This window comes from Podarcis pityusensis, assembly GCF_964106645.2.
Source record: "Podarcis pityusensis genome assembly, chromosome: 2".
Classification (NCBI taxonomy): domain Eukaryota; kingdom Metazoa; phylum Chordata; class Lepidosauria; order Squamata; family Lacertidae; genus Podarcis; species Podarcis pityusensis.
The window spans coordinates 40743543-40769933 of NC_138029.1; the positions used below are offsets into that span (position 1 = coordinate 40743543).

The 26391-nt window shown below is 44.2% G+C and overlaps 1 protein-coding gene across 4 annotated transcripts in view; it reads right to left on the bottom strand.

The window, feature by feature from the left end:
- Positions 1 to 10546: 10546 nt before the first annotated feature.
- The window catches only part of CDRT4 (CMT1A duplicated region transcript 4), a 34205-nt gene continuing 18360 nt past the window's right edge, over positions 10547 to 26391 (bottom strand). For all 4 annotated transcript variants that reach the window (XM_080994114.1, XM_080994115.1, XM_080994116.1 and 1 more), the window contains one exon: positions 10547 to 11450. In XM_080994114.1, the coding sequence (XP_080850240.1) occupies positions 10936 to 11450 (515 nt within the window). In that variant the 3' untranslated portion in view covers positions 10547 to 10935. The remainder of the gene's footprint in view (positions 11451 to 26391) is intronic.

The window sequence follows — 26391 nt, forward strand, 5'->3', positions numbered from 1 at the left end:
GCCCTGAGACCTCCGGGTATAGGACGGTATATAAATTCTAATCATAATCATAATCATAATCATAATCATAATCATAACTAAGCAAGTTGTAGAAGATTTGATGTGGTTGACCTAAGGACATCTGCCTGCTTGGTTGGTTGTGCATTGCACAGTTGCCGGATTTTGTGTATGAAGGCAACTCTTTGTTTGCAATCCTAGCTCCATTGGTCTGCTTCCTCTGACTCTTTCCTATATATACTGGTACTGAGAGGCACCTAAGGGTACTTCCACTTGGTGTGGTTTGTTGTGTGGATGGTGGCCATGCAGATTGCGCACAATTAGCACAGCTAACTCCCTAAGACACACATCTGCCAAAAGGTGGGCCACAGCAGTCCCCTGCCAATTTGCACAATACATGGGGGAGAGGATGCTATCCACGTGAGCCATGGTGCATTGCCAGTGTGGGGTGCCCCTGTGCAATTCCTCAGTGGGGGGTGATGGACAGGAAATGTTTTGGATCAGTTCGTTTGCAAAAGGGTCCTTGCAGCAGTACTCTGCGAGTGGTGTGTGTGATGCTGAAAGAGAGAGTTACGAATTTGGGAAGAGACAGAGTAAGGTAGCTGTGAGTTCAGCTGTACTAGGAGCATCTCATCTGAGCTTTAGGAGGCTAGGACCCCAACAATGAGCCCATCCTGATTTATCCCCCCTCAGTGCTCCTCCTCAGTGCTGCTGCTGACTGCCAGAATGACCACCTGCTGCCACCAGCCACCTCCTCTTGCTCTCCAGGCTGCCTCGGGCAGAGTTCATGCATGTGTGTCTGTGGCATTTTCAGTATTGCTAAGGGCAGAAAATGTCCTGGGCTGGCCCTGACAGGCTACAATCACACAAGAGGTTGGGTTGAGCTGGGGTTTGAATTCTGCACTTTAGTTGTACAGGTGGTGGACAAGGCTTTGTTAGTGGTTGCCCCTTATCTCTGGAACTCTTCCCTGCAGGAAGCATGTATGATTTCCTCTTTGTTAACTTGAATAGGGCCTTAAAAACCTTTTAATTTCCGTCTGTGGAGTCTTGTGCTGCACTTGTAAGCAGCTGCTGTTTTCAGGTTTGTAAGTAAATGTTTTGGTATGTCTTTTTTATTAAATTGTTTTAAATTATGTTTGTACACCTCCTTGGAAGGGTTTTGCCCTGAACAGCAGCATACAAATTGCTTAAAGAAATGGAGGGGGGGAGCTGTAAGCTAGCCATGCATCACCATGCCATGGCCAGCAAGCTGGCCCAAAACATTTTCCTGTCTGATTCCATGTACAGAAGCCAACTGGACCGGCTGTTGAATCACCCTTCAACACTGGTGAGATAATAGGATCCTCTGTTGCACCTGAGGCAGCAGGCCAGTTGCCTTGCTTTACCCAATGATAGGGACGGCCCTGCTTCCAGAGACCACCTGCACCTCTGTGTGCCGCATTGCCGCAGCACTTGAAGGGAAGGGAGAAAAACCAGACACCTGGGAGATGGCCTTGCTAGAATCTGTAGAGAAAGAAACAGAACACGAGAGCACCAAAGAGGCAGATGCAATTTGAAAACCATGAACCTTAAGCCAGTTCACAAAGCACCTCACTGCTGGCAGGCTGGAGAAACCCTCAATACCGCAAACTCTGCAAAATTCCACGGCACCTCTTAACTTTCAGGAGCTGCCACTTTGCTGGGCTCCTGCTATTGTTTTGCACAGCTCCCAGCCACAGCCCTGATTCCATGCAGCTCGCCTCTATTCCTCTCCCTCTGTGGGATGCTGCCAATCCCAAATTCCTGCAGCCCGAGAACAGAGTTCGGCTGCAGGACAGGACAGCACGTGCGGCTTCTCCTCTCTCTCCCCTGTTCAGGAGGCCAAGACATGCCAGGCATCTCCCTGTCTGCCTCTTCTTCTCCTTCCCCCCTCCCCTTCCCCCCTGCTACTGTGTCTGCTGTAATGGAAGCTTTGACATTCAGGCAATCTGCAGAAGCCCTGGCCGGGCAGCCACAGCCGCCTTTATTTGGGCGTGCAGCGCTTTGACCTCAGAGCGACACACATCTTTTGACCAAAACAGTCTTGTCATTCCAGCTTTGCCACTACAGAGGATCCTCCGGGTGGATCAGATGATACAACCATAGTAAACAGAGGAGAGGGAGGGAGGAGGGAGCAGGCCGGCCGGCCCTTTTTTAGCTGTGCCTTGGGAAGCAGCATCGAAAGGACTCATCCAAACAAGGCAAGGCTTACCTCCCGGTGCTGGCCAAGCCTGCCCAGGGATCTGCAGCCCACTTCCCCTGTAGGCCACTCAGATCTTGCAGGTTTGTCTCTGAACTCTGCCCACAGGTTGCTCAGTGGGACTTGTTGCCTTCTCAGAGCACCAGCAGCAAAATTCTCCTGCAGGCAAATCCAGGCCTGCACAATGACTTCTGTGTCTGCTGCATGGATCTCCCCAGCACGTCAGTGCACTTCTGGGGCCCCTCTCCATGCGCTCATATTTCAGAAACGGGCAGGCAGCTTTTTCCAGGGATATGATGCAAAGTCTTGAGGTTTAACGATGGAGTTGTGTGTGGTATTGTCAGTCGCCCTGGTAAAAGAATTGTCAACAACCAGGTGGGAAAACAGTAAAAGGAGAAGTCCCACCCCAGCCTAAAACGTGGCTTGGTTGTTCTTTTTCTCGGTTCAGATTGAATCTGGTTTGGGAGAAAAACACATCAAACGGCAGCATTTCACAAGAATAGATATGAATTGTGTGGGATGTCGTGTGTACACTGCTTTGCAAACCAGTGGTGGGAGCACCCTGGATGCCAAGTAAACTGGGAGTGTGCACACAGCCTGAATGTGAAACATGAAGCCAAGCCATGAAGCATCGAAGCTAAGGGAAGTTCTACCACATAAGAATTATCATGGTGTGTTGTGGAGGTAATGTCATAAAAAAAAGCATAGTGTAAAGGCCAAATGACTTTTCCCAGGATTGGTCCCTTGTACATGTTTGTGCAAATACCAGACTATCACAGTAGCCTGTTTGTAGTCATTGGTCTATTGGCAGGTAAAGGGACCCCTGACCATTAAGTCCAGTTGTGAACAACTCTGGGGTTGTGGCTCTCATCTTGCTTTACTGGCCGAGGCAGCCAGCGTTTGTCCACAGACAGCTTCCGGGTCATGTGGCCAGCATGTCTAAGCCACTTCTGGAGAAACCAGAGCAGCTCATGGAAACACTGTTTACCTTCCCGCCGGAGCGGTACCTATTTATCTACTTGCAATTTGACGTGCTTTCAAACTGTTAGGTTGGCAGGAGCAGGGACCGAGCAATGGGAGCTCACCCCGTTGCAGGGTTTCGAACCGCCAACCTTCTGATCGGCAAGCCCTAGGCTCTGTGGTTTAACCCACATCGCCACCTGTGTCCCAGGTCGATTGGTACTTTGTAATAAAAGAAGTTCCTCCCCTTTATCCATTTTGAATTGAACTTGGGAGTTGGGTTGTCCAGTGTTCCAATCTTATGCAGTGATGAGGACCTGGCTTCATTAGTTTTTAGGACAAGTGACTAAGCTATCAGAGGCCAGAGTGGTGTTTAAAGTCATGGTAGCAGAACATACACATAGCTATGGAAGAAATAATTGGTCTCTTGGTTCCCATGACAAGAGGAGTAAATGTTTCAGAGGAAGAAAGACAGTGAAGAAAGACAGTGAATGATCCACCTGTTGGCCTGTGGTGTGCTCTTGGGCTGGCTTTGAGAGCCTTCTTGAAAAATTCACAAGAATGGTTACAAACGATGGAGAACAAGCTCTTTCCTTGTTCAGTTGACAGCAAATGCAACCCCATGGAGTGCAAGTGCCACAGAATGTCCCATTTGGGATCTCATAATCTACAGTCTAAGTTTTTTGTTTGGGTGGGAGTAGGGTTGCCAAGTTTCAAAAAGTGAAAATCCAGACACAAAAGTTGTTGAGCTTTTTGTAAAATCTAAAAAAACAAGTGAAATTTTTGACCTATTTTTAAGGGAATTTGTAAAAAAAAAAAGGGGGGGAGCTACACTTCCAACATGGGTTGTCATACGTCTTTATTTTTCTGGACATTTCAGCATTTTCTGCCCGAACAATGTTTCCGAAGGCCAAATCCCAGTGATGTCCAGGAATTTACAGACATATGCCCCCCCCCCCAGGTGGGAGGAAAGTTGGTGGAGATGTTTTACTACAGGAAGTGAAGTGCGCCAAAATGGTAACCACAAACTGCATATGGCAATGACTACAGCTCTTGAACAGACTGCTTCCTAATGTGAGAGATGGATAAAGTACTAGCAATAGCATGAGCAACCTAAGTGTATGGTGTAAGAGAAATGTGTTGTTCTTTGAAGCCCCAGTTTTTCCTGGGCTGAAAATTCAGAGTGCTTTGAGGTTTGTTTGAGATAGGGAGCATCATTAAAATCACAACCCTGCATTAAAAGTATAGTTGTTTGAAGTCAGCACCATTTGACAGGCTAACATTCTAAAACGGGGTAGACAAAAGATGTTGTTCATCTACAACTCTCATCATCCCTGACTGCTGGCTGGGGCTGATGGGAGTTGTCATTCAACATCTGGAGGGCACCACATTGGCTACCCTTGTCCTAAAGGAACATTGACTCCACTTCCTAAGGAATGTTGTCTGACCAGGACAAGTCACAAAGACCATCATCTTCAACAGAGTGACCAAGGAGCAAATGATATGGCATTGAACACCCTACCCCAAAATTGGTCTTTCTGTCTGTCTATTTAATAGCAGTATTTCTAACAAAGTGGCCATTATGCATCCTTTCCTCTCCAGCAGTGAAATCCCCTTTCTGACTCAAAGTCACACGCGGTTGCTGTAACCTGGAGAAAAGGAGCAACAGCTTCCGCAACTGCGGCTGAGAGACATGCCTTGCGGTCATATTAATAAACTCTGCAGCTTGCCCTTCCTGGTTAGGCTGAAGTCACAAGGGTTGAGGCTCTTCAGACAATAGTGCTTGCTCTTGCGTAAATTACTGACAGAAATATAACCTTGGTCAGCAAATTCAGACTTTGGATTAACCTCAATCTAGCCCCAAATCACTTTCTTTGGGGTCCCAGCTATTCATTTGCACAAGCCTTTCCAGATCAAAAGTAGGCAGGGTAGTAGGTGTCAACAGCAGTTCTGCTTCATGGGTCAATTAAACCTGCTTGGCAATATTTTGAGGCTATGCAACCATCCTTGAGCATGACTCTCTCTGGACATGTGCTGGTCACAGTTCTGAGACACCAAAAGCCCTTCTGATACCGTATTGCAGAAAATATGCGGCTGACTCATAGTGGAAACACAGGAAATTCTATTTTGCACTAATCATGTGTAAAAAGCCTGAGAGTTAGGCAGCAAAGATGTGGGAACTTACAGCAGTGAGTAAGAGCAAGGGAAGCCCCATTTAAGCAAGGACAGATCTGAGCTCAACAAAGCTTATGTGTGTGATTGGGAGGGGGGTGATTTTAGTGGAGAAACAGCCTGTGGGGGGACAGTTAAGTTCTCCTGTACTGGCTTTCTACTTTAGTTTGCAACATCTGTGTTTGCATTTTGGAAATGCAGGGGGGCATGCGCAGATTGGCTCAGGTGGCAAACTACAGGCAGACTGAGCACAATAACCTTTTCTTCTCTTCTCATTTTCAACCTTAAGGCCAAACTACACCAGGGGTGGGGAGCCTCAGACCTGGGGGCTGAATGCAGACCTCCAGTCCTCAAGACTCCCCAGGCAATTCCCTATCCACAGACCCCACTCCTTCTTCTCTGGCCCCATCCTCTCCTCCTCCCTGCTACGGGGGCCTGCAATGGCGCCCACCTAAGAGGTGCCGGAACTGCTTTCCGGTGCATTCCTGCTGAAAAGAAGCCCTGCCTCTACCAGCCCTACTCTGCACCCTTCCTTGAGTGCTTTTGCCTGGCTGGAATGTGTCCTTGAACTGTGGCAATGCCTCTTGCATGTCTGGAGGGAGAGATGTGCAGGTAGAAACCTCCCGCCTTGGCATGGCTGGAATGTAGCCTGCTGTACAAAAGCCAGGGCTCATAAGCATTTCCATTTGTGCCGCGATTTCCAGGCATGGGCGCAAGAGGTTTTCCTTTTTCATCCGCCACTTTCCGTGCAGAAAACCCAATCAGCATTTGTTCCGATTCAGCAATAAAGCATGGGATTTCCCAGGGAAGGCAGTAGGACTGAAGGCAAAGCTTTCACATGGGATGAAGGCATGTGTGGATGAGCCCTAAGGATCATATCTGTTACTCTGCCCACTTTCCCCCTGGTCCCATCTACCACTGGCATCCAGCTCCTGGAAAAAGGTTCGCCACTGAACTACACAGTGTATTAAATATCATCATGTGCTTAACGTACATTTTTTGCAAAGTAGCAGTGCTGGGGGTGGGAGGGTGTTGGTTGAAGAATGGAAATGTGGAACATGGGTGGGTATAGGTCTGCCCCCACCCCATATCAAGGTCCAGATTACAATCCCTCCCATGGAAGGAAATCTGCTATTGTGAGCTACACTGTTCTGATCCTGAACAGGGTGCTTTTTTTTTTTAAAAAAAGGCATGTTTGAGTGTGACCATTACACATTTAAAGCACTCTTAGGCCACTTTGACACGGTCTTGCCTTTCGCCACAGAATCCTGGGAACTGTTGTTCTTTAAGGTGCTGGGATCTGTAGCTCTGCAAGTGGTTTCCTAACAACACTCAGCATCCTTAGCAAACTACAGTTCCCATGATTCTTTGGGACAAGCCAAGACTGTGTGGCATATGGGTGCTTTAAATGTATGGTGTGAATAGAGGTATCTCTCCCCATCGGTGGAATGTATTCCCTCAGTGTCCTCTGATATGAAGCAATGTTCTGGGTCTCTGCTTCATTACCCTGGCAGCTGATTTTCACTTTGAGGAAGCCATGGCACTGCAAACTATTCAACCACAGCAGCAGTATGAGAAATCCTTCCTATTTTAGCAGTCACATCATGAACTACAATGCCCTTGAGCTGCTCCTGCAGATGCATGATGTGGGAACACCCATCATCACATCCTTAATTCTGACACAACCAGTGGGTGTAGTGGAGATCTCATGGATCCAGATTTGCATCAGAAGTCATTTGACATGCACCCTGTCTGTAGGCTTGCACCCACATTTTGTTAAGCTTCCAGAAACAACGCAGCATGTGCTTCTCCAATGTCTCTATAATACATTCATACTAGCCTCATCTTACCATCACTGCATAAGTCCCCAGGGTGCACAGGACAATTCTATACCTCCCTAATGCTTTCAGATACCAATCCTGCTACAACATACAACGTTGCTGGATTCTGCACAGCAGCACTCAAAATTTGTCAGATGATGACCTGTGCCACAAACTAGATATAATGAGCACTCGTATTAGAGTGCTCTGTAGACTGATGGCTATAGTCTTATATATACTAACTTTTTTATGCTCTTTCACTCTTGTCTAATGTTCCTAACCCTTCTTTTGGACTCTCTTAGCTTCTTCTGGATTTTTATAGACTTTTATATATACTTTCTATTTTAACTTTTCTCTCTTTTTTGAGTTTTTTAAATGATTGTATCCCTCCCTCCGTATGCTGGTCTATGACCATAATAAGTAGTAGTAGCAGTAATAGTAGTAGTAGTTGTAGTTGTTAAGCTTCCACTCCAGACCCCCTCCTTGCCCAAAGAGGTCCTCAGTGTTTCCTTTTCCTCATATGGGAGTAGAGCTTGCCATCCTGAGCGCACAACCTGTTCAACTCACTGGGACTGAACTTTTGATACAACCTGCTTAGATTCATGGCTGTGATATCTCCCAAGTCAGTTCTCAGAGTGATGGGCATGTCCAGAAACAGGCTGCTTTGAGTGCTACTGCTGAAACACACACACAATGCCATCAGCGCTGGGCATACACAAAGCACTTGTGTGTATGCAAAGAGCCATAAACACTCCCTTTCACACTTGCAGAGTTGGGGAAATGTATAAAAGACTTATTTCTGCCTCCTCCACCTCGCCCACTCCAAGCATTGACATCATACCAATCTCCTACAGAGGCAACGCTGCCCCTGAAATGTGGAACCGTGGCAGACCAGAAGGGAGTGTGAGGAAAAGAACGGGCATAGCATCGTTGCAGCCATTTGTGATTTGTATGTGCGAGTGTGTGCATTTTCATTTTAAGCACCTGGAACCCCTGGAATCTTGCACTGCTCAGAGATTGGGGTGACATGCAACAATATGGATCTAAAGCCCCACCTTAACAACACCGTCACTGCTGAGGATTAGAATTAGATGCATGGCTGCTGCATATGAGGTTTGCTCTGCAAAGACAGACTTCCTTTTGTTTCTGAAAGGGTGTCTCCTCTCGGAGGTACATGAGACTGGCAAGCATGGAAGCACTACAAAGTGGCAATTGGAATGGATCTTAGAACTTTTTATACTCCTAAAAATTAATGTCTGAAATTGCTGCTAGCCTGGTAAAGGGGAGAGCCACTGGCATTCAATGAGGCACAAAAACTAGAAATGGCGACTACTCTGACTGCCACTTGGGCTTCTGGGCAGCACCAGAAAAGGATGGAATATCTGGGTAACATTTCAAGCCTACAATGCCTGAGTAACAACAAAGCCTACAGCAAAGATGGCTTCACATGCACTTGAAGTTGGGATCCCCAGAGCAATCAAAGTAGGAGAAACAGCAGCTATGGATCATTTTTCTATAAATAAAAACTGTTGTGCTTGGAATGTGTTTGGAATCCATTCCCATAGGCGTAGGGGCCAGTGCCGGATTTACATATAAGCTAAACAAGCTATAGGTTAGGGCCATACTCTCTTGGGGGGCCCAAAAAAATTTAAAGGGGAAAAAACCTGGATGTACATTTCCAAAATATAAGATAAAAAAACATATAAAATAAAACCTACATACAGCAACAGTGTTTTGTGTTGTGTAGGCTCCTATGATGTAAGTAATGGGCCCTGCCTGCTAGCCTGCTCCCTAAAATGTCACTGGCTTGCTCATTTCTATATATAGGGTGCCTACATTCTGCATGTGCAAATGGCTTTAGATGCCTATTAGGTCCATAAATTACCACATAGCATATATTCAACACAAAAAACAGTGACAATTTGTTGCTGACAAAGGACAGCTGGACATATAAAGGACCCCATTACCTTCAGTAGCTTAGGGCCTCATCAAACCTAAATCCGGCCCTGGTAGGGACAAGCCCTCCTTACTGAGTGATGTTGGAAAGGGAATGTGCACATGCTCAGAGACTCTTTATTACCAGACATTTACATTCTGCACTGACTCTGCCCTCCATCCAAAGAGTTCAGGGCAGCATCCATTCCCTGAACCAGTCTCATTATCACAACAGCACTATGTGGCCAGATGTTTGACTGATCCAGGCCTACCCATGAAATGCTGTAAACCTGGCTCTCTCCACCGTAAACCACTACATCAGTACAATGTCCTTAGAAAAACCCTTAATCTCTCTTCTTGGCTGTTTCTTTATCCAGGACAAATGTGCCCATCCCTGTTCAATAAGTGTTACTCTTGAGCCTTCCAATACCATGCAGGGCTTAATGTTGGACCAGATCCATCCATAACTAGACCAGATTCATCCATAAATTACTTGGCAAAGCAAACCCTTGGCCCTTAATTACCACCAAAGTTATTGCTGTTCTGAGCAAGGAAGTTATAAACCATGCTAATTTGGCTCTCATGTACAATATCCATCTGCACTAACTGCACAATATTAAATTCTCAAATCAGCTGCTTAAAAATACAGACTTTTCGCCCTTTCCTGCAGGTCGTTTTCGTTTGCCTCTGTATATGTCTATGTGTAAATCTGACCACGTTGTCATTGGTGTGAGGTTAGTCGATATATCACTTATACAAGGCAGACAGCACCTGGATTCTGTGGTACACCAACAGGAACACCTGGATTCAATCTACCCAGACATAGTACAACAAAGCCCCTTTAGAGCAGAGCAGGGGCAGGACGGGATGGGGGTGGGGAGTCAGTGCTTCATGTTATAGTAAGCAGTGGGGTCTGCCACTTTTGTACATAGTGTCAGTCAGGAGTGCTGACTTACTCTTTTTGGTCTTTCCTTAGTAACCCTTTGCTCGCCTTTCACTGTTCATTTAGCATAACCACCAGACATGGTTGAAAAACAATGAAAGTGCTACATTCTGTCTTTCTCTTGGCCGGTGGCAGATCAATCAAAAGCCACCCCCAAAATACTGGGATCTGGGGGTGAGGTGGGGGGAAATTAATAAAATAATAATAATAATAATAATAATAATAATAATAATAATAATAATTTATACCCCACCCATCTGGCTGAGTTTCCCCAGCCACTCTGGGTGGCTCCCTATCGAGTGTTAAAAACAATACAGCATTAAATATTAAATATTAAAAACTTCCCTAAACAGGGCTGCCTTCAGATGTCTTTTAAATAATAATAATTTATTAAAGTGAATGAATTAAACATTATTTAGGAAGGTTAGGAAGATATTTCTCATATAAGAAATGGCAGAAAACAGGAAGAGACTTATTGTGAAGTCTTCCCTTCTTCTTCTCCTCTCCTCACCCGGGCCGCCTACCTGCCCACCAGCTTGCCACACTGTAGTTTACAGCACCAACTGTCTGCAGCCAAGCAAACTGCAGTGTGACCATATCCTTAACCATTTTTTATATCAGTGAGATACGTCACTTGGAAATTGTGTCAAACACTTGAAGGCAAAGCATTTCTGGGGCAAGGGTGGGCAGGCAGGAGCTGGCATGATCAGGCACAGACCTGTGGCCCCATAACCTATTGTGCTCAGCCACTTCTGTGAGTGTGTGAAAATACCTCTAATGTTTGACATCTGGTTTCATACGCTCTCCTTCTGGTCAGTCTTTTCTTCTGCACAAGATATCCCACATAAATGAACCCTCCTGTCTGGATTTCTAAAGAAAACGGCAAAATATTAGTTGCCGAAGGATTTTAATGCGGACCAATCTGAGGAGGCTATTTGCATCTTCTTGCCTTTTCCGATACTGGAGGCATCTAGCAGCTTCATTGGCAACACTCGGAAAGGGACTCTTTTTTTGGCAAAAATGACAAAGTTACCTGGAGCTGAGGCTCCCTCTGGGAAAAAACTGCTTATGGGGACCAGGCCACCATCAAAGAATTCCCTGCTAACATAAAGGGGACTAGTTGCTATGCTGAATCTTGACACTGCTGGACTTGGTTCAGCAGCCACACCTACGTCTTGAGACCCACGGCTGCGCTTCTGCTGGGGGATGTGAGCAAGGCTGTTGTCCCTGCTGCTCAGTCCTTGAATGCTTATCCGAGGTGCTGACAGCAACTTGGAAATTCTTAATTTGTCTTGCTCCGCAAGCTTCTTGACCGCAGGAGATGTGTGACTAGTGTAGGCTGGATACTGGATGCGGTGGATCAGATGCGGTGGGATGCCAATATTGCTTGATACCAAAGCCCGATCTAAAACCCAAAAGATAGAGAATATATATTAGTTTTGGGATTTTTGGTTTCAAGAATTTTGATTCCAGAAAACAAATCCTTGCCTGTCTTTACCGGTTTGTGCATAATGCTAAGCTGTGTTTTGTTTAAGCCATAGTTTGTTTAAGCACAAGTTGTCTCACAGATGAGTGACCAAACCACATCTTGTTTCTCTAAAGCTTGCTTTGTTTTCTAGCTGTTCTTGCCCTGTGGCCTTTGTAGTTTGATGAGTGCCTTTCTGGAGTGGGATGGCCAAACAAACTATAATTAAAGATGAGTGCTGGGTTCGCATGTAAATCTAAGCCATAGCTGAAACAAACCAAGATTTGTATACCAACAACAAACTATGGCTTCTGACTGTGGTTTGTTGGCAGTAAACAATCCATAGTTAAGCTGCTGGAAAGGGTTAACATATAGCGCTATGTCATGGTTTAACAAAATATTGTTTAATAAGCCATGGTTTAGCATCATGTGCAGAATAGGTTTCTCCAAGGAAATCCCAAGGAAAGAGAAATTCCCTTTAGCCTAGCCTGCAAACAGGAAGAGGACAGAGAAGTTCACAGAAATAAGACACAAAGTTAAAGAACCATGAAGAAGGTCCTTGGAAATCCTGGAGCACCTTTGTAGTGCTGGATCTAAAAAATAAATAAATCATAAACCAGTAGCTTCTTGACCAAGACATACAAACATTTATTTCAGAAGGATCTTTCCCATCCCGCATGACATTGTTTTGTTAGAAGCCCTCAATAAATAAAACAACTGCTATCATCACACACTGGCAGTTAAGTATCTACAGGGCAAAAATGCTCTCAATTCAAGACCCAGCAATTCGTATTGGGTGCAGTGGTCCATAAAAGGCACACTGCAAGGCCAAGAAAAATTTATGCACCAGTAGCTGCATTTCACAACCTCAAGCTGTGCCTGAATCCACTTTGGCAGACATTGGAGAAAACTGGCCAGACAGTTTTGTGTTTTGCATGACACCTCACGGTAACAGCCTAACAATTATGCCTGCTGCCTTTGGACTCCTTGACTCAGCTGCTGTGAAGCTACCACTGACATATTGCTTCACATGGGGTGCAAAACCCTCTTGGATTTCTCTCCATTGTAAGTTGCACATGCACCTTCCCTGAAAGAACACGTGGAAGTAAAACCCCCACCCCAATGTTCTTGGATGAGCTATTTTGTAGTCCTTTTGTAATTTCTTTTCTCTTTCTTTCCCCTGCATTGGACCTCTCAGAACTGGCCAACAGTCCCACTCTGACTCTGGCAAGAAACCAAATTGGCCCTCATTCACGTTATTGGATCAAAATCTAGGAGGAGCTTTAGTTACAATGCAAAAAGGTGCAGCCACGGTTTTTTGTTTTTGTTTCTTGGACCACCTGACACATTAAGCTGCCCAAGCTACACTACACTTAGTGGAAAGAGAACAACAATCCCCTCCAGGTGACTGTGCCAGAAATTCAAATGAGGGAAATAAAATAAAAGGTATTGGCTTACAGTAGGTGAATAGTAAATGCACAAAACAAATGGATGGAGAGAATCGAAAGATGGAAACTGGTGTCTGAGATGGAAATTGGTGTCTGAGCAAAAGATGTCTACTTGAATTCCAGCACAAACCTGGTTCCATTTGATCTAGGATATTCTACTTTGGTCTAATATTTGGGGAATTTCAATTCAGGATAAAACTAAGAAATAAAAATATGAGCTTTCAAATGGGTGAAAGTGGGTAATTTTTTAAAAAAATATTTTTTATTAACCGACCAATCAAATCAAATCAAATCAAATCACATAAATTCCAAATTACAAAGCTGAATTTTAAATTTTTGTTGGGGGTACCTATATTTCAAGTTCCGAAGGGGATCCAATCATCTTCTTGCTGATGCTTTCAAGTCCACAATTCTGTCCAAATAATGTTCACAGTTCTATCCAATCCTTTCTTATTGTTTTCCACATCTCTTCTTGTTTTTCATATATTTTTCCTTTCTCTTTGTGACCTCTGATGGTCTCCACAAGCAGGTTAAGACACATTGTAATCCTGTGTGGGTTTTTCCCGTTCATCCAAGAGCCATATCAGACGGCTTCCGTATATCATCGCTTCCATAAATAAAAACGCTCTTACCGTCGTTAATCTTCACTGGTCTGTCGCTCCCTTCTCAGTCCTTTGAGGAGGTTTGCTAGGAATCCAGTATGAAAACAAGTCCATTCCTCCTCCCGGTCGTAAATCTTTCGACAAAACCAGCCAACATGGTGACTCTGTTTTTTATTGCTGCGTCATTCCAAAGGCTCTTGTTCTTTTCTCAATCTCCGTAAAGCAAACTTTTGGTTAGAATTCATTTCCATACAGTTTTTAATCATCCTGCTTGGATCAGTTAGGCAATGGTTCTATCTTGAGGAGGGGTTATTGATTAATCACATAGAAGAAAATAAAAAAAGTTTCCCCCCCCCATCCAGTCCCACTGCCGACATACCAGCCTTTGATGTATTCTTAATGATATATTCCTTTTTTTTTTTAAAGCAATTTATTGGGTTTTACAATAAGAGTAAACATAATAAACAATATAACATTTGTCTTAACATAGTTTCACATTTTCTTTGGACTTCCTCACATCTCCCGCTCCCACTTTCATCGTTGTAACATTTTGTCAGCAATTTATCATCTTATTTAAATTCTTATATCCCTTCTATATTTCATAATCTTATAATTCTCGAAAGGAGTTAAATTTTCACAGTCTTACTTATTTTCTTAAAAACTTCTAAATTTAGTGGTGCTCAGTTATTTTAGTCTAGCATCTTATTTAGCATTCACTCAAATTACAATGCTTTTGTAAATAATTCTTAAATTTCTTCCAATCCTCCTCAATCCTCTCTTCTCCCAGGTCACGAATTCTGCCGGTCATTTCAGCCAGTTCCATGTAGTCTATCAGTTGCATCTGCCATTCTTCCAGTGTGGGTAGATCTTGAGTTTTCCAGTGTTTTGCGAGAAGTATCCTTGCTGCTGTTGTTGCATACATAAAAAATGTCTGGTCCTTCTTTGCCACCCCTTGGCCGACAATACCCAAAAGGAAAGCCTCTGGTTTCTTAGTGAAGGTATATTTAAATACCTTTTTCAATTCATTATAAATCATTTCCCAGAACGCCTTCACTTTAGGGCAAGTCCACCAGAGGTGGAAGAACGTTCCCTCACACTCTTTACATTTCCAACACTTATTATCAGACAGGTGGTAAATTTTTGCGAGTTTGACTGGGGTCATATACCATCTATAAATCATTTTCATTACATTTTCTTTCAGAGCGTTACATGCAGTAAATTTCAATCCATTACTCCACAACCTCTCCCAGTCCTCAAACATGATATTATACCCAATGTCCTGTGCCCACCTTATCATAGCCGATTTAACCGTTTCATCTTGTGTATTCCATTTCAACAGCAAGTTATACATCCTTGAAAGTACCTTAATTCTTAATGATATATTCCTGTTAATCCAACCCGTTGCTCTTCTTTCACAGAGGTCCCTTCAATTAGCAGTCTTCACTCCCGTTCTTCACTTGAAATATGTGCAAGCGGGTAATTTTTATATGACCAAAAAATTCCCCGTAGATTTGAGTGGGAAGGGATGGGTCAAAATTATCCTATATTCAGTGAGCAGTTCATGGATGTTTAAGAATCATGATTTGCCATAAATGACATCAGGGTGGGGAAACTAAGTCTCACTGGATGTTGTTGGAAGCCAACTCCCGTCATGGTCAATGCTAAGGGTGATAGGAGTTTGAGTCCAGAAACATCTGGAGGGCCACAGGTTCCCAACCACTGTTTGCAACATCCACAGAAGCTCATGGAATCTTGTGCTGAGTGAAAGTAATAGCCAACCCTCCGCTTGATCTCAAGATGGAGGGCTGCATGTTGAAGTAGAAGAAACATTTCTGTGTTCTACCCAATCCTTCTGAATGACAGCATTCAAAATACAGGATCTTCCCACCTCCTCTCCAGGCAAGAAAGACATGACCATAGAAGGAAACCCAATGAAGTTGCCAGTGCCTTTCTGCAGAGGATGCCTTTCTTCCCCATAACCTGCCTACATCTTTGATGGCAAAGCATCAGTCAGCTTTCGTACCCATGTGGCTCGGTCATTTCCATATTTCCCCTTCCCTTTCCGGTTGCTTTTTTTTTTGCCTCTGCTGATATTTCGCTGAACAAAGTCCCATCCTGCCTTGAGACCTTTAACACTGTGCCTATAAAATCCTAACACTTGGCTAGCTCTCTGCATGCCTTTTCTCTTCTCCATGGTTACCCCAGCCGAGAAACACTTTGTTTTTGTGTCACTTCCATTAGGCTGATTGAGTTTACAGGGGACGGCAGGAAACCATTTGATGGGAATATAAATTCCACGAAACAAAACTCAACAGATAAAAATGTTCCTCTTGGAAGAGTTTTCCCTAGCACTGGGCAGCCTTTGTCAAGGAGTTTGCCACAGAGGAGTCAGCACGAATAGGTCCACTTGTAGCTTTCCTATGACATGCCAAAAGATTTTGTGACCCAACACTGCATAAGAGAGGGGGGGGGTATTTCCAGATTCCCCCAACTGAAGAACATTGCTTTTTATGAAAGAGGGCAGGGGACATATTACTATAATGCAACCGATCCAGCAGTACATGTTAAAATGGATAATCGCTTCTAGTTCTGACGAGAAACTGGCATGGAGGCAATTTCCACACTCTTCTATTTAAAGACCATTTGCCTATGGTAGGGAGAAAGAGATGGGAAATAAAGTTAAACCCTGCTGGCTGTAACTCAGCATGTTCTGACAGTGTATAGAATGATTAGCAAAAGCAAACGAGGGGAAATGAAATTATACACTGAAGATGGGAACTTCGCAAGTGGGTGGGCTTTTTATTTGAGAAGGGGGGCTGCAGAGTTACAATGTCTTTTGCTCTTTCTTGTTTCAAAGCTGTGTGTTTTTAGCCCTTCCTCGCCACACAAGCATAAAGGTTGTAGGGCCCCCGAGCTTGTCTCCTATTTATTTTGCCATGTGGTTTCCATATACGCTCACTCTGGGGCCTCCAATAGGAAGGCGCTCCTACCTCAAGACACTAGTGAGAGTAGAGAGAAGTGTGGCAAATGCTTTTGTTCGCTTTGTAATGGAGAACCAGACTAATGCAAAACACTTGTCTTGGAGTGGGCATAATAGCTCCCCCTACACACACGTATTTGAATTTCAGTCTTTGGCTAAGTACAGTCTGGCCTAAAGCAAGTGAGTATGTTGTAGCTCAACTGGTTGTCATCATCATGGTGCTCTTAAATGAGGGAGGGGGAGAGATAAAGCAGTCCACAAAAGGGGGGGAGTATAATAAAGACTCTGTAAGAAAACAAGAAGTAGGAGTTCATGTTCTCACTAGAATTAGCAGAGGTTCAGATACACAAAGTCAGGCAGTTCAGGGATGCTAGGCTCATTCTCATAGTATTCATGGCTTGCTGTGCCCAGAAATTGTCATCGTTGTCAGTTTATGATGTTATCATTGGAGTTTTATGACTGGCATGTCCTTTCTGAAATACTGTTTGATGTTTTTGGAGTGGGGGTAGCCACTTTTGCAGGGTTTTTTTGCTTTTAGAAATGAGGATAATAAGTTTTAAAAATGCAAATACATACATACAAATATAAATACATACATACTGAAACTCATCTCCAGGGGGATGCTGTTGAGGACATAGGCAGGAAAAGATGAAAAGAGGGATTTTTTAGTAGACATTGCTACTATAAAAAAGAGGGTTTTTAGAGGAAGTTATTTTTTCTGAAGGGAGATGGAACCTCATTATTAGGATTTCCAGTACATTACTTTGAAAGACATGTGAAAACAAGGTTAGAGGTTCCAGCTTCCAGATGTCATGATAAGCCCTATTAAATAATACAGAATTATATCTTCCAGTAGAGTTGCATTAAAGTTGTCAAGTATTTTCAATTTTATAATACTTTCTGTTGTAATTTCAGAACATCAGAATGCACAGAACCCAAGAGGTGCCTCATATTCCATTTTCATTTCAAAATTTTAGATGCTACTTACTTTGCAGCCTGCCTTCTCAGGAGTCCTCAGGGCCATTTATTTTCAACCCTTGCTTCTGTTTGCATGGTGAAGTTCTCATTTATGTGCTCCCTCATACAAACACAACCCGTGCAATCTGTGCCATTGAGAAGAATCCCTAAAGAGCGTTTGCATTGGAATTTCAGCTTTGGTGTCACTGTAGATTCAGGTCCACAAAAACTAGCATACATTACCAGCAGTCACACATTAAGTGCAGCCTAGAATCTAACTCATGGGGATTTAGCCAGGCAGAGTCCCCCTCCCAGAAAGAAAGAAAGAAAGAAAGAAAGAAAGAAAGAAAGAAAGACAGGCTAGAATGAGGGAGGAATAGGAAAGAAACTGAAGGGAACCCGTTCTGGAGCCCCATTCGCATCCTGAATAGAACGTAAGAAGCGACGGCGCGTCTGCGCTTGCATGGGTCATGTTTTGCCGCTTCTGCGCATGCGCGTGACGTCATTTTGAGCATCTGTGCATGCGCGAGCGGCGAAATCCGGAAGTAACGTGCTCTGTTACTTCTGGGTTGCCGCGGAGCGCAACCTGAAAGTGCTCAACCTGAAGCGCATTCAACTCAAGGTATGACTGTAGAGTGGTACTGTTGGGTGCCTGGCATAGGCCAAGCACTCAACATTCATCCACATCACTCGTAGCTGAGTTCCCCTGTCTGACGGCAGGTGCCACTGTTGAGACACTGAGAAGGAGCGCAAGGTGTGGAGATGTTCTCACAGGTACCTCAGTTTTCGAGAGTCTCAGAAGTCGAACGTTTCAGCTTTCGTACACTGAAAACCTGGAAGTAACTGCTTCAGTTTTCGAATGCTTTTCGGAAGTCAAATGTGCCACACGGCTTCTGTTTTGAGTTTTCTGGAAGTAAACACTTTGGTTTTTGAACATTTCAGAAGTCAAATGGTCTTCCAGAATGGATTACTTTCAAAAACCAAGGTACCACTGTATAGATAGCAGGAGGTAACAGAGAACCAGCCATAGACCTTCTATTACATTTAACTTAAAGAATTGCCTTTTTTCCCCTTATGATGTTATTGTCTTATAGATTGGTTTCTCATCCTTTCCTCCCATTTATGCGTGCCTGAATCTTGTATCTCTATCTTAGTCAGGTGGTCAGGTTTGTTTTTTGTAAAAAAGGACAAGACATCTGACACCTTTAATAGCTGTATAGAGGAGGTAGCTTCAGCAGGTGTAGCTTACATGACTGGCTGCACTGAATAACCCTTTAACACTTGATCATCTATCTGTCATCTATCTATCTATCTATCATCTATCTATCGGAAGTCTAATTCCAAAGAACTAGTCCTTAAATTAATTAAGCTAGAACAGTTCCTAGAGATGGATTTTCGTGGGAGAAGATGCCATCTCCACCACAATTTTCAATCTTTTTTTCTTTGAAGACTCCCCCCCTTTTTTTTCCTGCAAAGGGATACACTGAGTTTTGGCTGTCGCTGCTGTACACAGAAACAGCCCCCTTTGCCTCCTGCAATGAGGCTATATTTTCCGTTGTATTTGTACAATGATCATGCTCATATTGCAGGAATGACTCGGCTGCCGCTGTTGCACTAACAGTAAAATGGCTGGGGTGGAGCAGGGTGGGTGGGGAGTGATTCTGCAAACTCTTAAGGCAAGACCGGGAATGCATCGAGTAAGAGAGCTGGGAAACTTTTCCTGGACCAGTTTTTGTTTTGTGTTTTACTGGGAAGGCCTATCCAGGTCAGTGACCCTGGCCTCAATTCCAGTGTTTTCACATATGCCTTTTCCCCTGTGCGGGTGAGAAAGCTTCTCTATATGAATGGACCCTTCTGCCTGGTGCAGATTGCACCACGCTATGGAGGAGCAAAGTTAAATATGGCCCCTTGGCAGGAAGGCACAGCTCACAGATATTTGGGGGTGGAAGAGAGCGCTTGCTAATGTGAAATGCCAAGGCAACAAATAGTTGACATTAGAATTGCATGCAGGCTGTGGGACTAGGCTATTCCTTTCAGGCGCTCACACAAAGGGCCCCTTTTTTGTCTCGCTGCTAAAGACAAGCAACAGAAAGAGAAATACAGAAACGATATTGATAGCTAGGGGAAAGGCCTGTGGAATTTCTGGGGAGGGTTTGCTATCCCAAAAGCACAATGGCCTGTGCTTTGAAATGCACAGACCACGTAGGACGCAAAAGGCCACCGGGGTCTCTCGTGACCATGGATTTGCCTTCCCCGCCTACCCCGGCCGATTCCCCCTCACTCAGAACTTGGTGAGAGTTCTTGCTGGTCTCCAACATCTACAGTAACAATCCTGCCACATATTTAGGCAGCCTGGCTGCATACCCTCCAGCATTTCTCCAGTGAAAGTAGGGATGCCCTATTCAATCATCATCATCATCATCATCTTGATACCCCACCCATCTGACTGGGTTGCTCCAGCCACTCTGGGCAGCTTCCAACATATATAAAAACATAATAAAACATTAAACATAAAACCCCGCATCCCCATACAGGGCTGTCTTCAGATGTTTTCTAAAGGTTGTATAGTTACTTAGCTCCTTGGCTTGGAGGTTACATAACTCCATACTTTCCAGACATTTTTCTGATGAAAATAGGGATGTCTTAAGGAAAAGCGGGACATTTCGGGATCAAATCAGAAACCAAGATGGCTTCTGTAAATCTGGGACTGTCCCCGGAAAATAGGGACATTTGCAGGATCTGTGACTGTGCACAGCATGGCGGCCTAGATTGCCTTCCACTGGTTCAAAGAACCAAAGATTCATAGAATTGTAGAGTTGAAGGGACCGCAAAGGGTCATCCAGTCCCAACCCCCAGCAATGCAGGAATTTCAGCTAAAGCATCCATGGCAGATGGCCATCCACAGGCAAGTCTTTAGCATATGTGCCGCCGGGGTGCAAAGATCCACCCAGCACCCCCAAATTTAGTTTAGCCCCCCCCATTAACTTTTGCATCACCGTTGTGAGCGCCGTCGTTGAGTCTGACAAGCGGCACCATTGTGAATGACAAGCACCACCGCTGGCGCGGTGTGTCTTTGGTAAATGAGCGTGCAAACAGTAGGTGAAACAGTAGTGAAACAGTAGGTATACATCTAGTTACAGGTAGGTAGCCGTGTTGGTCTGCCGTAGTCGAAACAAAATAAATGAATAAAATTCATTCCAGTAGCACCTTAGAGACCAACTAAATTTGTTATTGGTATGAGCTTTCATGTGCATGCATCTGAAGAAGTGTTCATGCACACGAAAGCTCATACCAATAACAAACTTAGTTGGTCTCTAAGGTGCTACTGGAAGGATATATATATTTTTAGTAGGTATACATTTTGGTAATACCTAGGTATATATGTATTTTGTTTTTCTAGCTTGATCAAAATTATTTATTATTTCATAACTGGTAGATAGTTAAGAGCTTAAGCGGCTTCAGTGGTGGGTGCCTGGTGCCCTCCAGAATTCGGCGCCCAGGTGCCCTGCACCCCTTGCACCCCCAGGTAAAGACGGCCCTGGCCATCCAACCTCTTCTTAAAAACCTCCAAGGAAGGAGTTGTTCAGAACTGTTGACAGGTGCCAGGCCCCAGGCCAGAGAAGCTTAGGTCTGAAGCTACACATGGGGTTTCCAAGTCAGGTTTGCATCATTCAGGTGTTGCTTCTTTGCTGCAAAGCAGAATCCAGTGAGCGATATTTATAAAAGGAGCAGTTGGAGGAGGTCACATAGTTGTAGCATTGTGTGTGCCTGCCTCCTCCTTCCATTTTGCCCCAACCTACAGTTCCAGACCCATAGTTTTGTCACAGTGAAGAAGCACTGCCCAAAGTTTGGCAATGTAACTTGGATAAATAAAGTGTGGTTCTACTCTAAGGGCCTTCTCAGATGATAATAGACCCACAGTTGTTGCTCATTTTGGGGGGATCCAGATGGTTTCTTTCTGTGGCAGGGATAGAGCATTTTCCAAGGACTTGGGAGGAAATATAGCTCAATGTGTGTGCTGGGTACAGATGAGCACGCAAGAAGTGCAAAGCAGGAATAAGACTTTTTTTCTTTTCTTTTCGAAAAGGCAGCTAGAAAAGCCTCAGACAAACACCATGCAAAATGTCTCAGCAGTTTAGCATTTAATCTATAGCTAACGGTGGAAGAGGAAGCATTGCTGCACACTGAATGAACCATGATAAACGTTGGCTGTTTGTGGCACTGCCAGCCAAAGGAACAATCCTAACACCTAAGATTCATCAAGCTAGACCTTACCACGTCATTTGTTTCCCTAGCTACTAGGATCCTAAAGCGTCCCTATTCCCAGAATGAAATCTAAACTGGAAACTAGAAACATATAAAAAATGCTGTGAAAATGTGTGGGGTTTTTTTTTTTAAAAAAAAAAGCGTTTTGAAAAATATATAAAATTTGCCATAAACTCACCATAGCCATCTAGTGTCATATTTGTATAATACACTTTTAAAACATTATATTTGCAGCTGTACAGCTGAGTCCTAAGGTTAGTCAATAGCCAATTACTTGAACTGGAGTGCATTGCACTCGGTGGGGGGGGGGCACACTGTTCTGATTCATTAGATGCAACTTGTGAACCCTGTACCATGTGCAACTTCAAAATCTGGAATTGCACAATATGGGCAGCTGGGTTTAGACCACCAACTAGGAGTTCTGCCCCCTCCCACCTTGTGTAGGAGGAATTGAAGACATCGCTTTTAAAGCCCCTTTGAACATTGCCACCATTTCCATGGCAAATACATACATACTGGGAGATAATATCAGGGTCATTTAAGACAAGGCCGTGCAATTGAATGGGATGCATGGCACATCACTCTGGTGCCAAGGGAGTTAGCAATGCAGCTTGAGCATGACCCACAGTGGGATTGTAGATAGTGCAAACAATCCTGGGCATTGTGGATAGAGATGAAGGAGGCACATAATAGCATGAACGTATTCCAGAGGGTGGTAACGTAGCCAGTTGACCACCATCAACACCCTGTGCTTTTTCACCTTTAACACCTGCATGATGCAAACATTTTAAAAGTAAATGTCATTTCCATTTGAGACCTTTGATTACTACAGCTGCTAGTCAGAGCAGACAACAAAGGCTGAGCTGCTCTGTGCTTTGATGCTGAAACCAGCCCTGCCAAAGAGCCCCGCCTTTCACAAATCCTCACTACTTTCAGCAGTGATCTGCCCCTAAAGCATCATTCAACAGCTGTTTTGCTCGTTTCCCCCTGAAGTGGTATTCTGTTGCTGTTGCTGCACAGACACTCCTCCATGCCCATCAGACAGTGAAACCTTGGATATAAGTGACTGCCCAATTTCCAAACAGTCAGAGAAAGAGAGGGAGAGGAAGTGCTGTAGCAGCCCGAACAAAGGCCGCCTTTGTGAGCTTGGAGAACAAGCCAGGAAAACACAACACGGCATTAAAAATTACATGCTAGGCTGGCAGGATCGTTCAGAAGGGGATCAACCAATCCAGACGGCGTTTCCCCAGGACTCCAGTGAGAAATTCCGGTACCGCCGTTTCAGAGCAGAGCTAAGTCTGAAGACATTTGAGTTCTTCTCAAACTGTTCTAAGAAAAGCGCCGCAAATTCTGGAGCAGACACATGGCTGTCATTCCTGGCTTGCGTGTCCTAATAATACATGCCAGGTTTGAAAAGTCCATGGAATCTGGTTGTCATTAACTCTCTGCTGATGTTATTGAGGAGGAGTGAATGGTGAGCCTGCAAAGGGCACAGGATTGAAAGACCCAACGGTCCTCCTGCTACAAAAATTAGGCGGCTGCTAATTTTATTTGCCCTGAAATTACCCGTGAGCAAATGCCAATTCCATGTGGCGGCAGATATCACTAGGTGGCACTGTTATGAAACTTGCCTTTTAAGGCTTATTTGACCCAGGAAGTTGACCATGTGCATTGATTTAGGGCGCCGCTGGATGGTGAATATTGGGATTCAAGAGCATGCCAGAAAATTGAGGTTTGCGCAATTAAAGTGGATTAAAGCGCTATGTCGCCTAGTGCAACAAATCCACTTTTACAAAACAAACAGATTTCTTTGCAGTTCAGAAAGTGATGGGGAAATGGACAGAAAATGTGGAATAAATGAATGAATCATTCATGGGAATGCATGCCAACAACCCGCAAACAAATTAGGAGGAATGCAAAAGGAATGTTCATCATCGTATAACCTCCTTGCAAGCAAATCACAATGAATGCTTAGTACAGTGGTACCTCAGGTTACAGACGCTTCAGGTTACAAACTCCGCTAACCCATAAATAGTACCTTGGGTTAAGAACTTTGCTTCAGGATGAGAACAGTAATCGCGTGGCGGTGGCGCAGTGGCAGTGGGAGGCCCCATTAGCTAAAGTGGTACCTCAGGTTAAGAACAGTTTCAGGTTAAGAACGGACCTCCAGAACGAATTAAGTTCTTAACCCGAGGTACCACTGTAAAGATTCTGTATAATCAAACTGTGTGATCTTTGTGCAAGAAAATCAGGATGAATGCTCACAACATAGGTTAAAGCCTTTCTTCATTATTGCAGTTTAGATTCCACCTTCATTCAAGGTAGGTAATAACCACCAACCCCATCTTTTCTTTTTAAACACCTTTTCTTTTTAAAAAACTAAATCGGGTATCCGGGCTGCAAAGCCCACTGAGAGATTGATGCATGCTGCAGGACTTGGCCCTTTCCACACTACTGATTTTAAACCTCCAAACTGCCCCTCCCAGCTGCTTACTCCCATGGGCCTTTGCCAGTGATACCCTGGAACCCAAATGCCTTGGCTCCCAAACAAATCAGCTCCCAAACGATCAAAACCTAGAAGTGAGTCTTCTGGTTTTCGAGCTATTTTTGGAAGCTGAACGTCCGACAGGGCTTCTGTGGCTTCCTGCAGCCAATCAGAAGACACGCTTTGGTTTCCGAACGTTTTGGAAGTTGAACAGACTTCCGGAACGGATTCTGTTCAACTTCCAAGGTACAACTGTTGAGTACAAGTTGAGGGGGAAAGAACAGGCACTCGTTCAGGTGGATCTGCTACCCCATATCTCCAAAAAAAAGGCCTGACAGTCCTCAGGTGATTTGAGCTAACTCATGGCTCATTTTTTCTCCCTCTCTCTTGCCTAAAGGTAAAGGTACCCCTAACCGTTAGATCCAGTCGTGGACAACTCTGGGGTTGCGTGCTCATCTCGCTCTACAGGCCAAGGGAGCCAGCATTTGTCCACAGACAGCTTCCGGGTCATGTGGCCAGCATGACTAAGCCACTTCTAGTGAACCATAGCAGCGCACGGAAACACCGTTTAACTTCCCACCAGAGTGGTACCTATTTATCTACTTACACTTTGACGTGCTTTCAAACTGCTAGGTTAGCAGGAGCTGGGACCGAACAACGGGAGCTCACCCTGTCACAGGGATTCGAACCGCCGACCTTCTGATTGGCAAGCCCTAGGCTCTGTGGTTTAGACCACAGCGCCACCCGTGTCCATTCTCTCTCTCTCTTGCCTACCTCTGCCCATTTCTTCCAAAACGCATCACCTGATGTTTCTATGCAAACACATCCACTACACCCGCCCACAAACTTATCTGTGTGTGCATGTGTCCTTCTCCAAGCTGTAATGATGGCTGGGTGCTTCTCAACGCTCAAGAGATGCCTCCACTTATCAGGAGACCATCTCCTAACCTCAGTTAGCTGATACCTTATCAACGGGAGCTCACTATTACAGCCAGCAATATTCCTAACAAAAGCAACGCTCACCCAGCGGCTAATAATAATAGGAATCAAATCCTTATGAAGCCCCCTGAGGATGTAGCAGTGCCTGAGGGTACAATTTTGCTATGTGAAGAAGTACCCTTGGGCTGTAAAAAATCCCTGAAGGTATGATCGGCACTGCAATACCATTTACTTGGGCCTAATTCTCAAGGAATGTGCTTCTGAGCAAATGTGATTAGAGGTGTGCTGCACATCACATGTGAAACCCTGAAATATAAGACATGCTTGTAAAGAAGGAAATGGGTGTTGACTTTTCCTAAGCTACTCAGCCACTTGCACAGCACTCAGTTGTTAAAATTTCACACCTCAAGGGGACTATCCTTGGAGCTCTCTAAGCTGATCAACTCAGGACCATTGCAGACTATGCAAAAATGCTACCAAAGGACTGAAGTTCTAAAGAAGAAGGCTTAATACATCCCAGATCCTATTTTTCCTGAAATTATTAGGAAAGGAATGGGATACCAGGTGCCTGGTATCAGGAGGCCAGACTATTTGTCCTCCTAGGACGGCATTTTCTACTCTTGCCTGCTGACCGATTTCCAGCATTGGTTCTCCAGCCTCACTTGATACCTGATTAAATTTTATTATTATATGCTGAGATTCCTTCATTGCAGGGGGTTGGACTAGATGACCCATGCGGTCCCTTCAGACTCTACAATTCTATGATTCTATATGAGATCTCACAGATGGCTGCATACACAGTATTTTTTGCTGCTTCCTAGCTAGCCTATAGCCCCCCCATCCCTGACAACATTACATAATAGGATAGCAGATACTAAATAACCATTGAAATCATTTTTCCTACTCCAGGGGACAACTTTAAAATCTTTTTTTTTAATGATATTTATTAAAGTTTCAAAGAAAAAATTACATATATAAAAAAAGAAAAAGAAATAAAAAAGAAAAAAAATACAAAATAGAAAATAGAAAACACTTAAAAAAACAAAAACACATCGTTCTTTCCATAACTTACATTTCATTTCCTTACTTCCCTGACTTCCTCACACCTCCCTTTTTTGTATTCCAGTTCTATTAGTTAATTCAGCAATTCCTTTCCCTCTTTGTTTTTGTCTTAATCCTTTAACTTAACATATTATAACTTTAG